General features: G+C 41.2%; 1 protein-coding gene across 1 annotated transcript; it reads right to left on the reverse strand.

The window, feature by feature from the left end:
- Nucleotides 1–1,107: 1,107 nt before the first annotated feature.
- On the reverse strand, nucleotides 1,108–8,719 carry LOC119275142 (PSME3-interacting protein-like). Its single transcript, XM_037555936.1, has 7 exons — nucleotides 8,567–8,719; nucleotides 8,357–8,431; nucleotides 8,195–8,252; nucleotides 7,713–7,768; nucleotides 2,385–2,447; nucleotides 1,770–1,838; nucleotides 1,108–1,587 (listed from the first exon to the last, which is right to left on the reverse strand). Exons 1-7 carry the CDS (start codon nucleotides 8,648–8,650, stop codon nucleotides 1,336–1,338), a joined length of 657 nt encoding a protein of 218 aa, XP_037411833.1. The 5' UTR covers nucleotides 8,651–8,719; the 3' UTR covers nucleotides 1,108–1,335.
- Between the last annotated feature and the right edge of the window lie 5,404 nt (nucleotides 8,720–14,123).

The raw sequence follows: 14,123 nt of genomic DNA on the forward strand, positions 1-14,123 counted from the left end.
CGTGTTTTTCTTCTTCTATTCTTTCATTACTTGTACTTATATTTCTTAAACACCCCTAAAAAACTTATATTTCTTAAATGGAAAAATATTTTTCTTAAATTAAAAAAACATCCATCACATGATTCAAAAAATAGTGTTGATAGCATCCAAAAAATGCTCACGTGTTTAAAAAAATGTTTGTGACATTTTTTCAAAAATAATTGTACAATGTAAAAAAAGTTAGCATGATTCAAAAAATATTTAATACAATTCGAAAAGATGAACATGACATTTAAAAAATGTTTATACAACAACAACAAAGCCTTTAATCCCAAACAAGTTGGGGTAGGCTAGAGGTGAAACCCATAAGATCTCACAACCAACTTAAAAAATGTTCATACGTTTTAAAAAAATCATGGCAATTTAAGAATTGTTCATGTAATTCAAAAAATTGTTGCATACCGTTCAGAAAAAATGTATGCAATATAAAATGTGATGTATTTCAAAATTTTGTAATGTGTTTCTGATATATTTTTTAATGTGTATACAATATAAAAAATATTCTCTTAGTTTAGAAAAAAGTTTCATGCCATTCAAAATATTCAAAATGTATTTTATTAATGTTTAACATGTATACAAAAAATGTTAAAAAACATATATTTTAAAAAATGTACATCATGTAATTTAGAAATGCTCAACGCGTATAAAAGAATGATACGTGTCTACAAGAAAATTGTACAATGTGTATTGAAAGAATAATAGACATGTGTTGAAGAAAGGAAAAGGGGAAAACCGAGGGAAACCCATGAAAACCTAAGAAAAAACAAAGAAACCGATGAAAAGCAATGGCACTATAGCTACAGCACTGCGCCAGCCCAGTAGCCTCACGCCAAAGGTGAGCCTACCTAGATCTCACAGTTGGCAAGGAATAGCCTTGTCTAAAAAACAAAAGTAGGCAAGAAGTAGCCTCGGCTCAAAAAAAAAGTAGGCAAGAAATAGCGTGTCGCTCATTTATAGATTTCACTCGGAATTACTGCACCTACGATCTTTCCAGTCTGATTTTTGTGCAATGATCAGATGGATGGCTGTGGCCTTTGATAGGTGAATACTGGCTGTGATTGCATGTAGTACCATAATCGCACTAAAAAGATCGTTTCACTTGCTATTACGGGGTTAGATCCTTTTGTCAGACAGAACTCATCGCCTACGACAAAACGTTCATACACTGCAACGGAATCATGGATGCATCCTTTGCATCTCGCCAAGAAAAAAGCCTTTTGCAGGCTGCTGCAGCGTTGCAGTGAGATTCTGGTATGCAACACTGAGCATTCTAGAAATCTTGGATGTTACTGTTGGTCATCGTTCATCGCCACTTTCATCGTCGTCGTGGTCGTCCCCGTATGCAGCCAGAGAGCCAAGCACGCTGCTCTTGGTGTCACCATGTGGCTCATGGTTTGTATCATGCCCATTCGAAGGCACCAACTCCTTGGGAGCAGGCTTACATTCCGCGTCAGATTTTGCCTTCTTGGCTCGTGGCTTCACGGAAACTGTAATGTTTCTCAGGAACTCAGGCTGGCTCCTCTTAGAAGGCGGTTTAGGCTTGCTCTCCTGAAGAAGAGCAGATATTTATAAACAAAGATGAAAACCAGGGCAATTTGGTTGAAGAAATGCTTCATTTGCCTCTGCCATCATGATGGGGAATGCAAATATAGCAACTGGCTACATGTGCAATATCTAAATGTAATTTTTGCCTAGCATGAAATTAAATATGCTTTCTTGTTGTAGCTTACCTCAGGCATAGAGACTGTAGGCATCTCACCAAGTTCATGAGCAATAGTGGACTGGGCAGCTACAGCCTCCTGAAGGGAAAAACACATTCATTAGGTATGCCATGTGAGTGAGCCACCCTTGGTCCGCTTGGCAGATCACATACCACCAAAGTATAGTTACAACCTTAATTGTAGCAAGCAAGCCTTCCTATCCTGCCTACCCACATTCTTGTGATGTTGAAACAATTGCTGAACATTACAAGCTTATTAAGACCAAGCATAGAATCAGGTGTGGAGGATTAAAAGGCTCCACTATCTGTTGTTTTCAGATGATAGCTAGATACCCACATGACAAAAATTTCCCCAGTCACACCTTGACTTTTTTTATCTGTTAATGAATATGAAATGCTAGACGGACAAAAATGCACCCATGCGCAACCAGTCAAGGCGTATAAATCAGATTTCATGTTTTATTGTATTTTCTATTTCTACATGAAAGACACAGACATTTGCAGTATTGAAAATAAGGGTCATACACGCAACATGTTACTCCCGCTGTACATTGTTTTTTAGACTTACCATAAGTCTAAAAAACGTCTTGTATTAATGAACAGAGGAACTAGTAATATTACTCACGTGGAAACTACGGAGTTGTTCAGCTTCTTCATTGGCCACCTGCTGGTCATATTCTCTCCTTGACTGCACCATAGTAAATTGAAAAGAGTAAGATGTTGCATGGCAGCACAAGATACAGACTACATTAGCATACTTCAATCTCATGTTTTATGTCCAAAATTCTTATGTATTCAAATATCAAATAGCCAAAGACCAGTACTAGAGTACTACTCAGCCATTTTACTGCAGACAATTCCCTACTTTTCAGTTTTAAGAATTTCCCTATGACAATTGTTAAGTCCGAAGACCAATTATTGTCATGAATTGGAAAGAAGGATCCTCTTGAGGAAAATAGCAGCGCACATTTTCCATGCCTCCTTTACCCAAAATCGTACCCAAGGTAAATAATGAAGTTGTGGTCTCTTGTAATATTATTCACCAAAGTTGCAAATAGTAGTGCTACCTTTTCTTAATAATGTTCAGCATAGTTACCCAAAGAAGGTGAATACTAAATTGGTGTAAGAAAACAAATTCATCTCTATAGAATAATTGTGGTTGATTTATGTTGAAACTCAAGAAATATTTGTGGTTGCAATAAATGATCAACAAAATACTATTTTTCAATAATGTGGTTGCTAGTTTAATTCTAACCACACAAAAAGGGTTAAATCCTAAGGCGGTTGGCTGGTATCCTGTACTTCTGTCTCAGTATACAATGTGCCTTAGGTGTTTGCTCTCTGATGTAGTGGGTGCTATCACAAACTTAGGACACCTGGTCACTAGAGAATGGATAATGGCGGCACTAATGGTACCGACATGAAGCTTAATCAGTCTCACTCTAAACTAAAGCCTGTTTTCAGTTCAGTTAGGATCTAAGATTGTTATGTTTTTAGTTCTTATTAGTTTTGTTCCAGTTGGGTAGGCCTGCAGGTTTGAAAAAACTGCTAGGAAGCTATTTTCCCCTTTCTATTGTAAAAGGAAGGGTGAAAGGAATGCAGATTGACTGCCTAGTTTACTGTGACTTGTACAAAAAAAGAAAATAGTAATTAGTAAATACATGTGCACAATATTGACATGCAAATACATAATGTTATACCTTTTTCAAGCAACCGGCAGGAGCGCTGCCTTTTCATTGAGAAGGTGGAAATATATACAGGTTATACTATCTATTACAGTGTTATACTATCAATTATATCCAAAATTTAGTTCAATTTTGAGATAGTCGAGGCATGCAACTACTTGTGGACTCTTGTTCCCCTGGGGAAAAGACCTCTCCGAAGCAATGGGAAAGTCAAAGCAGCATCATGCCAAAAACAAAAACTACACAATATAATATAAATAAATAGTCTAGATAATAGATATGTAATGGATGCAAAGATATTGACAAGCCTGTCAATCACGATGATCAAAGAATACAGTATGAACTGGATCCAGCCACACAATTCTTGTGTGCCTCAAACCCTCTTAGGCCCTGTTCGGATACCCAGGGATCAGCCAGGATCGACACCCAATCCCCATGGGTCAACCAGGATCAGCCCCGCCGGGTATGTATCCCTGCTCACACCTAAAAACATGTTCGCTTAATCCCAGGGGCGGAGCTCAATGGGCCGACCCCGAGGCACAGGAATACGGGTCCAATTTCATATTTACTAGTACGTGTCATCTGAAAAAGGCTTGGGCATCAGGGTTGAGATGAAGCGGTGCATCAGGGTCCACGATCGCAGCCGCATGACGGCCTACGCCCGCACATGCGTCGTCCACGTCCGCAACCCACACAGCCCACAGCCCACAATTGGGCCACGCAGCGGTTTCCAATCCCCACTCCCCGCCGCCAAGTGGGAGCGGCCGATCGAGGCGACGCCATGCGCAGGAGTGCCGTGCCGATCGACGCGACTACGCCGGCTTCGTGAATCCATCTCGGCAAGAACGTGATCTACTTTGTCCAATCGTTCGTCTACACTTCAGATTGCAGCCAATTCTAGTTCTGTCTGGGTAAAGCCCTTGCCTCTTGTCTAATTCTTTTCAATAATTATTCTCAATCCTTGTAGTTTTTTCTATGAATTTGCAATCAATCGATTCCAAAAAAAAGCAAAGGATATATTCACTGCAAGGCATATATATACATCTCTCCTTTCGTTTTCCTTTGCATAGTAAATGTTCTGGGCATCCCACATTTGGCTGCTAGGACTCCATTTAAATCAATGGGTTCTGGCCGAACATAGGCATTGGAATTTGTAGTTGTCAAATTTTTCATGTCCCACGTGGAATTTGCTAGTCAAATTTACATATACCTTGGACATGTTCTTATTCAAAAGTAAAGCATTATCACAAGATCTCCGAAAGAATTGAATCTGGAAGAGGAGATCCATTTCGATAAGGGCAAAAGGAAATTGATAAAACATGAACATCCTAATTTGAGATATTCGGTAAGAAGGAAGTACTTGGCTAATGAACATTGTCAGCTTGAGAAAATAATTTTTAAATATTTGAGAGTTTGGGACTAAAAATATTGGTTTCAAGAATTAAGAGCCCGGCTTGAATTTAGCTACTTAAATATTTTCATTTCACCATTTTTCTTTGTTCCACTGAAAAATTTAATTCTATTCTTGTTATATTGTAGGATATTAAAACTTAGTATCTGATGGCGTATTTTGGAGATTCGAAATGGAATACATCATTTTCAAGTAATTTTATTCATTGTTTCCTTGTTTTTCTAAGCATTTGACGGCTATGTTTTGTATTTAATCAGTCTTCTATTATGTCAGCTATAAGTTATAAAATCACACTTCTATTTAGTATGTCGTTACTTGAAATTTTACACCATGTTAAAGTGGTGCATCAGGGTACATTTCCTCCAGCTCCGCCCCTGCTTAATCCCTCTCAGGATCCCACCCGGCCTATTCCCCCACAATCCTGTCCATCCCGGTCATGGTCGTGTTATTTGGCTGTAGATGTTTATGTTTGGTACAACAGCACTGTAACACTTCATGGATCGTGTAATAGAGTGGCCACTGTACTGCAATGTTCAGCATGTTTATGTTTGCAGATTTCACATCTTCGAGCTACTCATGCTGAAATTGTCTCTCTAATTTGCCAGGATTTCATCAAGTCAAAACGAACTCAATGTTAACTTGCTTTCTACGGAGTAGCATGCTTTCATCAATTGAAACCATGGAGGTAACTCGTCACAGAAAGAGAAGGGTACATAACTTTTGGCAACCGTAAAAAATCTTTGGGGCAACTATTAAATTGGAACTGAAGGTGGAATGGCCCTGGGGATTGCTGGCATTTTGTTAGGATAATAAGATCCTGCCACTTGCTTACTGTTTTGATATGCTTTACTGCTGCCTAATCCCTTTTCCTCATTGACATGGTTGGATTTATTTAGGCTTCTGAACCATCATGGCAGTATATCCACCTCTAATACGGAAGCCAAGGCAAAATAATTTAATAAAGTGCTTCAGGAACACTATTATCCTTGGTTTGCACAATACATGGTCATGAAAAGGTACCATAGCCATTTGTTTCCTTTCTTTTTTGCACCAGTTTTTCGAACCTTGAAGCACTAGTTACATGTTTATCTTTGCATGGCAAGAATCGAGCCAATTTTTCACGATTTGTAGCTGAAATTATTTCACAAACTTAACTCAAGATCCTTGAGTAAGGAGATGCTGAGAAGCTACACATGAGAACTGCAAGGGTATGGTCACTCTAATTTGTCTACTTTCTCTGCCTTGAGAATAAAACAAGTTCATTGAACCTTAAGATTTTCTTGTCCCGGTTTTGCTAAGCTCAGATCTTATCAAATCTAGTTCTGAGGAACGCTCCTTACTAAAAATTTGTGGGCAGTTGGTTAGGAAAACTTACCGTCAGAAGGAAGCAGGCATTAAGAGCTAAGGCCTTGGATGACAAAATGGCTGTACAAACTGTTCATTTTGCTGTACAAGTTAACTCAAACCATGGCATCTCTGCAGTGTGTTGCTTTTGGCTATATAGTTGCTTTTCATCTTACTGACACTTATTGAACATAATTCAGTAGTTTCTTGTGCAGAAAAAATGTCAGCACAGCGGTATTCTGGCACTAAAATTAGATGTGGACAGAGATGTTTATTTTGTTCTTACTAGAGAAACTAGATTCCCTTCCCTGGTTAACTTGCGTATTTTTCAGACCAAATTATGTGTATGGAGTTGTGTACAATAGTGACTTGTATCAACGTGAAGGTTATTCTTGTTTTTATCTTTCCTGGAGGTGTCAATGTGGCATGGATGATTTGTACTGGTGTCACTGTCAAATTGCTAGACATGGATGATTACTGTTTAGCATTGCCACTGTCAAATCCACTTTGACCTCCGGTAACCAAACTAATTTTGAATGGGAGGATTATACACGGATTAGAAACTGAAACCCCAGGGGGGAAAGAGCTCATGGGTCGTCAGTGTGCAGCTTCGTCTCTTCGCGGTGGCTTGCTCACAGTTGGGAGCTCCTTCGACTTATAGTGAGGCTTGGTGTTTATCTGTGGTGTACTTGGAGTTGTATGGGGCGTTGTGGCTGCTCCTTAGCACCTCTGTATCTTGCCTCGGGTGTCTGTGTGGTGTTGGCGTGTTGTACCGTTGGCTGTATGTTGGTCGTTGCTTATATATAAAGCAGGCGGAGAGCCTTTTTTGGTAAAAGAGTGGCAGGAGGGGGTCAACTGAAACCCCGTAGGTATTGATTCCACCTGGGGCATCAAACCCCAAGAATCTAACAATCCCTAAGGCGGTATCAAGGCCAAGGGCAAAAAGGCTTCAGGCAGCTATATGAATGCACTGAGAATGTAGCAAAGAAAATCCTATCTTAGTTCAATATTTCAATCTAGAGAGGAAACTGATAGATATACTGTCAGCTCTGGTGTGCTGTCCCCTTTAGTCTGACAAGAAGAGTGTCATCGGCAACGCTTCTGGGTTCAGATAACAGACGGCCCAGATCCCATCAAGACAGCAGCGAGAATTAACAGTAGATGGGGCAATTTTATCAACCATTGAGTCTTGAATCATTTACCATTCATGTAATTGTTTTACTCCTACACACTGCTCATCTGAGTGATTAATGTACCCGCACCATATATGTAGATTCGGCTGTGAATGAGAAGTAAGAATGAGATGATAAACTAGTCCAGTTAGCTGTAGCGTGTCTCTTTCTTCCCTATACACATTTTGCAGAAACCCTCGAGAACCCTATCAAAACCCCGCGAAATTCCCCAAATCCCCTTCTGGGAGTGGCATACAAATGATCAACAATATGTACCTATAGTTTCTACTGTCTAGCTTGAATAATCATTTTTTATGCTAGCAATATATTAAGATGCTTACCAAAGCCAATTTGTCAAGAAACTCTGTCTCATCCTCATCCAAAGCCTTTGGGGGTCCTGGATAGAGCAAGAAAACGATCAGAAAACAAGAAGAAGAAAATAACCAACCCCTTACCCAGGACCCTGCATCTTGTGTTTTAGCCATTTCAACCGAGTAACGGCAAAGAGAGCAAGTTAGAAAAGGCTGTCCAACAAGACCAAAACATGTTTTACAATTTATCCCAGGTTCAGGCCAGAGCAAGGATACACTCCTCTTTGTTTCAGAAAAAGTACAGGTAAGCCCAACTGTATCGACACTATAACCATGACTAGCATAGACATGCTTTGCTTATCAGTAAACACTTTGGGCCGTAGGCTTAGTGTTTGCATTGCAACTCACTTCTTACTTGCTCTAACTGACTGCATCCTTTTGATGGGCACCGCTGCACTAAGCAACTTAACATTGCTCAAGATGGGAAGTGGTGCAGTGGGTGGATAACTTACTGTGCTTGAAGCGCTCATTGAACTCGGCATCCTTCTTATCCTTGTTCTCCTGCAGGATCTGCACAGCGTGAAGATAAGCACTAGCCATCAGTACCGTCGCCGGTAGAGGATTATTGGCAAGCAAATGGAAGCGAGGGCGAGAAAGGGAAAAAAAATAAAAACCTGGAAGAGGGGCTTGTCGCGCTGGGCGGTGCCGTCTTCCACCCGCTCCCCTCTCGACCGCTTCGCCTCGTCGAGCTGCGAATTTTTTTCCCCATCCCGCCAAAATCTCAGCAATATTTTCTAGGTTTTCCACATCCGATTCTACGCGCTAGGGTAGTAGGCAGGCAGGCAATCGAAAGAGAGGCAGAGATTAGGGTACTGCAGCCTTGCCTGCTCCTCGGAGACGAAGCTGACGAGGCGGATGGCCGGCGGAGCAGCCGCCTTGGAGCTCGACGACGTCTCCCCCCAACTCATTCGGACGGCGACGACTCCTCTTTCTCCTCCGCCGCGCGGGCTGACGAGGCCTCTGCGGGCCTGCGAGATCCCTAAAATCGAAAGAGAGACGAATCACGAGTCTCACTCACAGCCGTTGGATTACGATCTCATCAATCTTAGGGCCTCTTTGATTTGCATTTTAACTAGGGGAATTTGAAAGAAAAAAATTGCCACTCTTAGCTTGGGACTTTGACAAGTTTCCACTGCTTACTTTCTAGTACTATTTGGTCTTTTGCCACTAGTTAGTTTGGACGTGGATGTTTTGCCCTTTTTGATACTATAGTCGAAGGCACGTGCACATGTGCAATGTTTATTACAATTTTCATGCGAACAAGAAAATTTTAAGTGCAAGTCAAGCACTTTGTCTATGGAGTTTTAGCTTCACAACCTCTTGCCTAGTTACAGTGTTCCTGAAATTTTTTAATTATTTTTCAAATTTCCAAAACATGTCAACAGTAATAACACTTACTTTACAAACTCGAAGTTAATATTCTCAAACTGGTAAGTCACTCACGGGATCAAATTATGTTCCAATGTAATCATCTCCTAGCATTCTCCGCCATCACTTGGACATCAACACCAGGTCAGCTCCTTGCCTCTGGCTGTCGAGCGGTGTGCCCTCAGGAAAATAGAAAAAAATTGTCAGAGCACCAGCACACCACCGTCCCTTTGTCCCGTCCCTGCCCCCATCCCCCAACCCGCCGAACGCCAACTCGAGGACCGCCACGGCGCAGGCGCAGCGCACGACCTGGCCATGGGGCACTCGTGCTCGCTTCGCTCAGTCGTCATCGGTAGGTACGGCGGTGCCCGCACCCGGCAGCCACGGCTGCACACAGCATACGCCGACAGGTGGCACGCTCCAGGTCTTGCAATACGCTGGCTCATGGTTTTGCTGCCCAAGCGCATCAGATTACGATTACTGATCTATGGATGGGGCATGTCCCACTATTGTTGAGTTGGCTTGCAATGACTCTATAAATCTGATTCCGAATGAGTAAAGAACCCTCTTCATTCAGAAAAGGAAAATGTTATGTGTTCACTTCTGTTGATAGGATATTTCTGTTGTATGTCAAAGCTGAAAAATATTTGTATCTTGCACATACATGTGAAGTCCAATGGCTCTATATCATAAAAATCACATGTGCTCACTTCTGTTGCTAGATTTCTGTTATATGCTATAACTCATAAAAGAGTGGTAAATCTATAGGTTTAAGTACTGTATGTGCTAGAATCTAGTACCACGCAAATATATATCTTTTGGTCTAGAACATTCACAAGGACAAGCTAATGACTGAAACCTGCCATGTACATGTTCTTATGAGCTCTTGAATTTTCCTACTGGTGGTGCATTGTTACAGCTTGCACTGTACTCACGTCTCATTCTTTTATACTCACTATTCCTTTGCAAACAGGCTACCCTTCATATGAAGTCATTTGCAGATCTATCCTCGTCATGGAAATGCTTACAATGATAAGAATTCATTTTCATAGCACTTCTGGTTTCATCTAAGAAGGGGAGCCTTGGCGCAGTGGTAAAGCTGCTGCGACCCTGCGCAAGTGGGAGCTACATGCACCGGGCTGCCTTTTTTTTCTGGTTTCATCTAAAGGATCATTCCACTTTCCAGCGACATATACTATTTCCCCACCAAACAAAACAACACAAAAACACATGGTATATCAAGGCAAAGATCGATAAGGATAATAATTCGGCACCAGTAATAAAAACACGCACATTGGTTCGTCGAGTGAACATTTGTAATATCTTTGGCAGGAACGTGGCCTTCCATATTGTGGATTTTACTGGATGGCTTGTGGTTATGACTTCGATTCTTGATTTTTCTAAGCCAGGTCTTTTCAACCACAACCTACAGTATAAGCATTGCATGATTTTTTAGGTTGCTAAATCTGAGAAAATTAACTAAAGCATATACAAATTGACAAATAGCTATGAGTATGAACACAATGAGAACCCGTGCTTTATGTTCAGATAGCATTGACTTTTATGGTCTACCAACAGATAGCAGTTTGGACAAAAACACAAACACCTTGCGTGCAAGATAAGTAGAAAAAATCAGCAAGCTACAGCCAGACCAGTGGATATGTATAACTGTATTTCACATCAGCATTGGCAAGAAGAATCACTTGCGCAACATTCTCATGATTAAAATCGTCACAAAATTCCCAAAGTAACATAAAAGGATGGGCTAGCTTACTTGTGGTCAGCTGGCCGTAGAAGGATGTTCAGCTCCCGTGACAAATTCATATATGTTCACATGGTAAATTCACTTACATCACATGGCACATTTGATGAAGCACGAATTAGGGAGATGCTAATTCGCGCGCGTAGATGGCCCTATCTTTCACGATGATGCTTGATCAACAGTCCGTCCCCCTGTTCCTCCTCGCAACCTCCAAGAATAATTTTCACCCGCGTACAAAAATACACGAACAAAAATAATGATCCCCTTGGATCAGCATGTAGGCGTCGATGTGATGATCAACCCTTCGTCGCTAGCAAATTTCCACGATGGGAAAATCACAGATGATACACAAGATATGGACGCTCAAAACCTGAACGTTTTACTACGTTGTTCATAACTCACGAATAAAATCAAAACTGATCTGATACATGGACGCCATCTTCAATTTTATATAACGAACACATGGCCTAAGGCCCACACCACCTCGACTCCTACCTATATGTAACTAACAAAACTTGCCCTCACGGTTTGTATGGCACGTAATTAGCACAAGAAAAACTACTACTCCCTCCGTTCCGATTTACTCGTCGTGGAGTAACTAACAAAAAGATATACTTCCTAATTTTAAAAGGACACAATCGTACATAAGGTAAAGGGACTAAAAAATAAACTAATCTCCATGCAATTAGGACCCAACATGCAGCTTCAGCTTCATGGTCCCAATTTTAACCCATCGTGGAGGTGTATGAAAAGTGGGCGTAATCTCTTCTGTCTTAGGCTCTTGGTTGTGTACTTGTGTCCCTTGACAAGTTGATTCAAACTGTATAATATTTTATCTCTTGGTTTAATTTGCTTCAAGAGCCTGTGTGCATGCACACGCTCACATGTATGGGTTGACTGCAATTTACTCCTCGCTTCAATCTTGGCTGCCGTGTAATTTTGACCCTCTTGTATATTGCGTCTCCACAACTAATGGCACAAAAACCAGGTCCACATAGCTCACGTTTCTTGCCATCTCTACCACAGTGCAATGTATTTGAACGTTTGGTAGTTCCTCCAACATTCTCGAATAAGCTCTTCTCCCTCGATTCGGTTTGTTTAACTTCAATAGCAGCCACACTCTTTGATATACCAGACGTTGTCGTGTTTGTATCATCCTCCCTTCCTAAACAAAACCGTCCTCGGTTTTGAGATAACTTTCAAAGGCACCTCCTTCTCTGGAACTCGCATGTGTACATTAATTGCACTGTCCATTATCGGTTTCAATATGTGCTTCTTTCCATCATGCATGAATGTATAAGTGTTGGATTTTCCGGCATGCGCTGCATCATGATCAAACTGCCACGGCCTTCCCAATAGCAACTAGCACACATCCATTGGTATAACGTCACAGTCTACCTTGTCAATATAAGCTCCAACCGCAAAAGGTACACGTACCTTATGTGTAATCTTTAATTTTTTAGAGTTATATAACCAGCTCACATGGTGTGGCTGGGGTGCCGCCACATGGACAAACCCAAAGCATGCACGACATCCTTGCTAATGGCATTGGTAAAGCTGCCACCGTCAATTATCATCTTGCATGCATGGCCCTTGATCATGCATTGTGTTTTGAAAACACTCCATCGCTGTCCCTTAGCACCACCATCTTTTTTTACCTTCTCCAACAACAGATTCAATCCCTCTTTCGGTGCATCAACTTCTTCCTTTGTTTCATCGTGTTGTTTTTCTCTTTTTTTTCAGCAAAAGATTTTCCCAATCTGCCGTGAACACATCCACTGGCATAGGAATAAAATAAATTTTTTGGCCCTTCCATGATAGAGAGAAGTTATTTTTTTTGGACATCCCGAATAGCCCCGACATGCTTGCACCATGGATTCCCAAGTAGTAGATGGCACGACACCATGGGCATAGGACAAACGTGAAAAAATTCCGCACAACAATATTTTCCCAAAGTAAAAATAGCAAAATCCGATGCGTAATTTTAATTTCATTTTTGAACCACTTCAGCATGTATGGTCTTTCAAGAGGCATCATATTCAGCCCCAATTTTTCCACCACCTTGATGCTCACCATGTTGACTGCAGTACTCTCATTGATCGTCAGATTGACACGTCGCTCGTTCACGACGCAACGAGAGTGAAAAAGAATGACCCACCAATGCCTTCCTCCTCCATCAATACGTTCTTGATCCACATGTTGATGCTCGCCTCCATAGATGATATTGCAAACTGAATCGCCGTGACTAACCTTAGCTCTGAATACCACTTGATGAAGCACAAACTAGCGAGATGCTAATTCGCGCGCGTAGATAGCCCGATCTTTCACGAGATGCTTGATTAATAGTCCGTCCTCCTGTTCCTCCTCGCAACCTCCAAGAATAATTTTCACCCGCGTATAAAAATACACAAACAAAAATAATGATCCCCTTGGATCAGCACGTAGGCGTCGATGTGATGATCAACCCTCCGTCGCTAGCAAATTTCCACGATGAAAAAATCACAGGTGATACACAAGATATGGACGCTCAAAACCTGGACGTTTTACTGTGTTGTTCATAACTCATGAATAAACTCAAAACTGATCTGACACATAAACGCCATCTTCACTTTTATATAACGAACACATGGCCTAAGTCCCACACCACCTGGACTCCTACCTATATAAGTAACTAACAAAACTTGCCCTCACGGTTTGTATGGCACGTAATTAGCACAAGGGAAACTACTAACTAACAAAAGGGTATACTTCCTAATTTTAAAAGGACAAAACCATACGTAAGGTAAAGGGACTAAAAGATAAACTAATCTCCATGCAATTAGGACCCAGCGTGCAGCTTCATGGTCCCAATTTTAACCCATGGTGGAGGTGTACGAAAGGTGGGCTAATCTCTTCTGGCTTAGGCTCTTGGTTGTGTCCCTTGACAAGTTGATTCAAACTGTATAATATTTTATCTCTTGGTTTAATTGGCTCCAAGCCTATGTGCATACACACGCTCACATGTATGGGTTGACTGCAATTTACTCCTTGCTTCAATCTTGGCTGCAGTGTAATTTTGACCCTTTTGTGTATTGCGTCTCCACAACTAATGGCACAAAAACCAGGTCCACATAGCTCACGTTTCTTGCCATCTCTACCACGGTGCAATATATTTGAACGTTTGGTAGTTCCTCCAACATTCTCGAATAAGCTCTTCTTCCTCGACTCAGTTTGTTTAACTTCAATAGCAGCCACACTCTTTGATATACCAG

This window comes from Triticum dicoccoides, chromosome 3B (assembly GCF_002162155.2).
Source record: "Triticum dicoccoides isolate Atlit2015 ecotype Zavitan chromosome 3B, WEW_v2.0, whole genome shotgun sequence".
Taxonomy (NCBI): domain Eukaryota; kingdom Viridiplantae; phylum Streptophyta; class Magnoliopsida; order Poales; family Poaceae; genus Triticum; species Triticum dicoccoides.

What these genes read in the sequence shown, in the direction of transcription:
- LOC119275142 (XM_037555936.1), bottom strand. Translation starts at nt 8,650, where the DNA reads ATGAGTTGGGGGGAGACGTCGTCGAGCTCCAAGGCGGCTGCTCCGCCG. An exon ending in CAATGAGCGCTTCAAGCACA is followed by an intron (nt 7,769 to 8,194) that starts GTAAGTTATCCA and finishes TGCTCTATCCAG; the next exon opens with GACCCCCAAAGGCTTTGGAT. An exon ending in AACAACTCCGTAGTTTCCAC is followed by an intron (nt 1,839 to 2,384) that starts GTGAGTAATATT and finishes TTTTCCCTTCAG; the next exon opens with GAGGCTGTAGCTGCCCAGTC.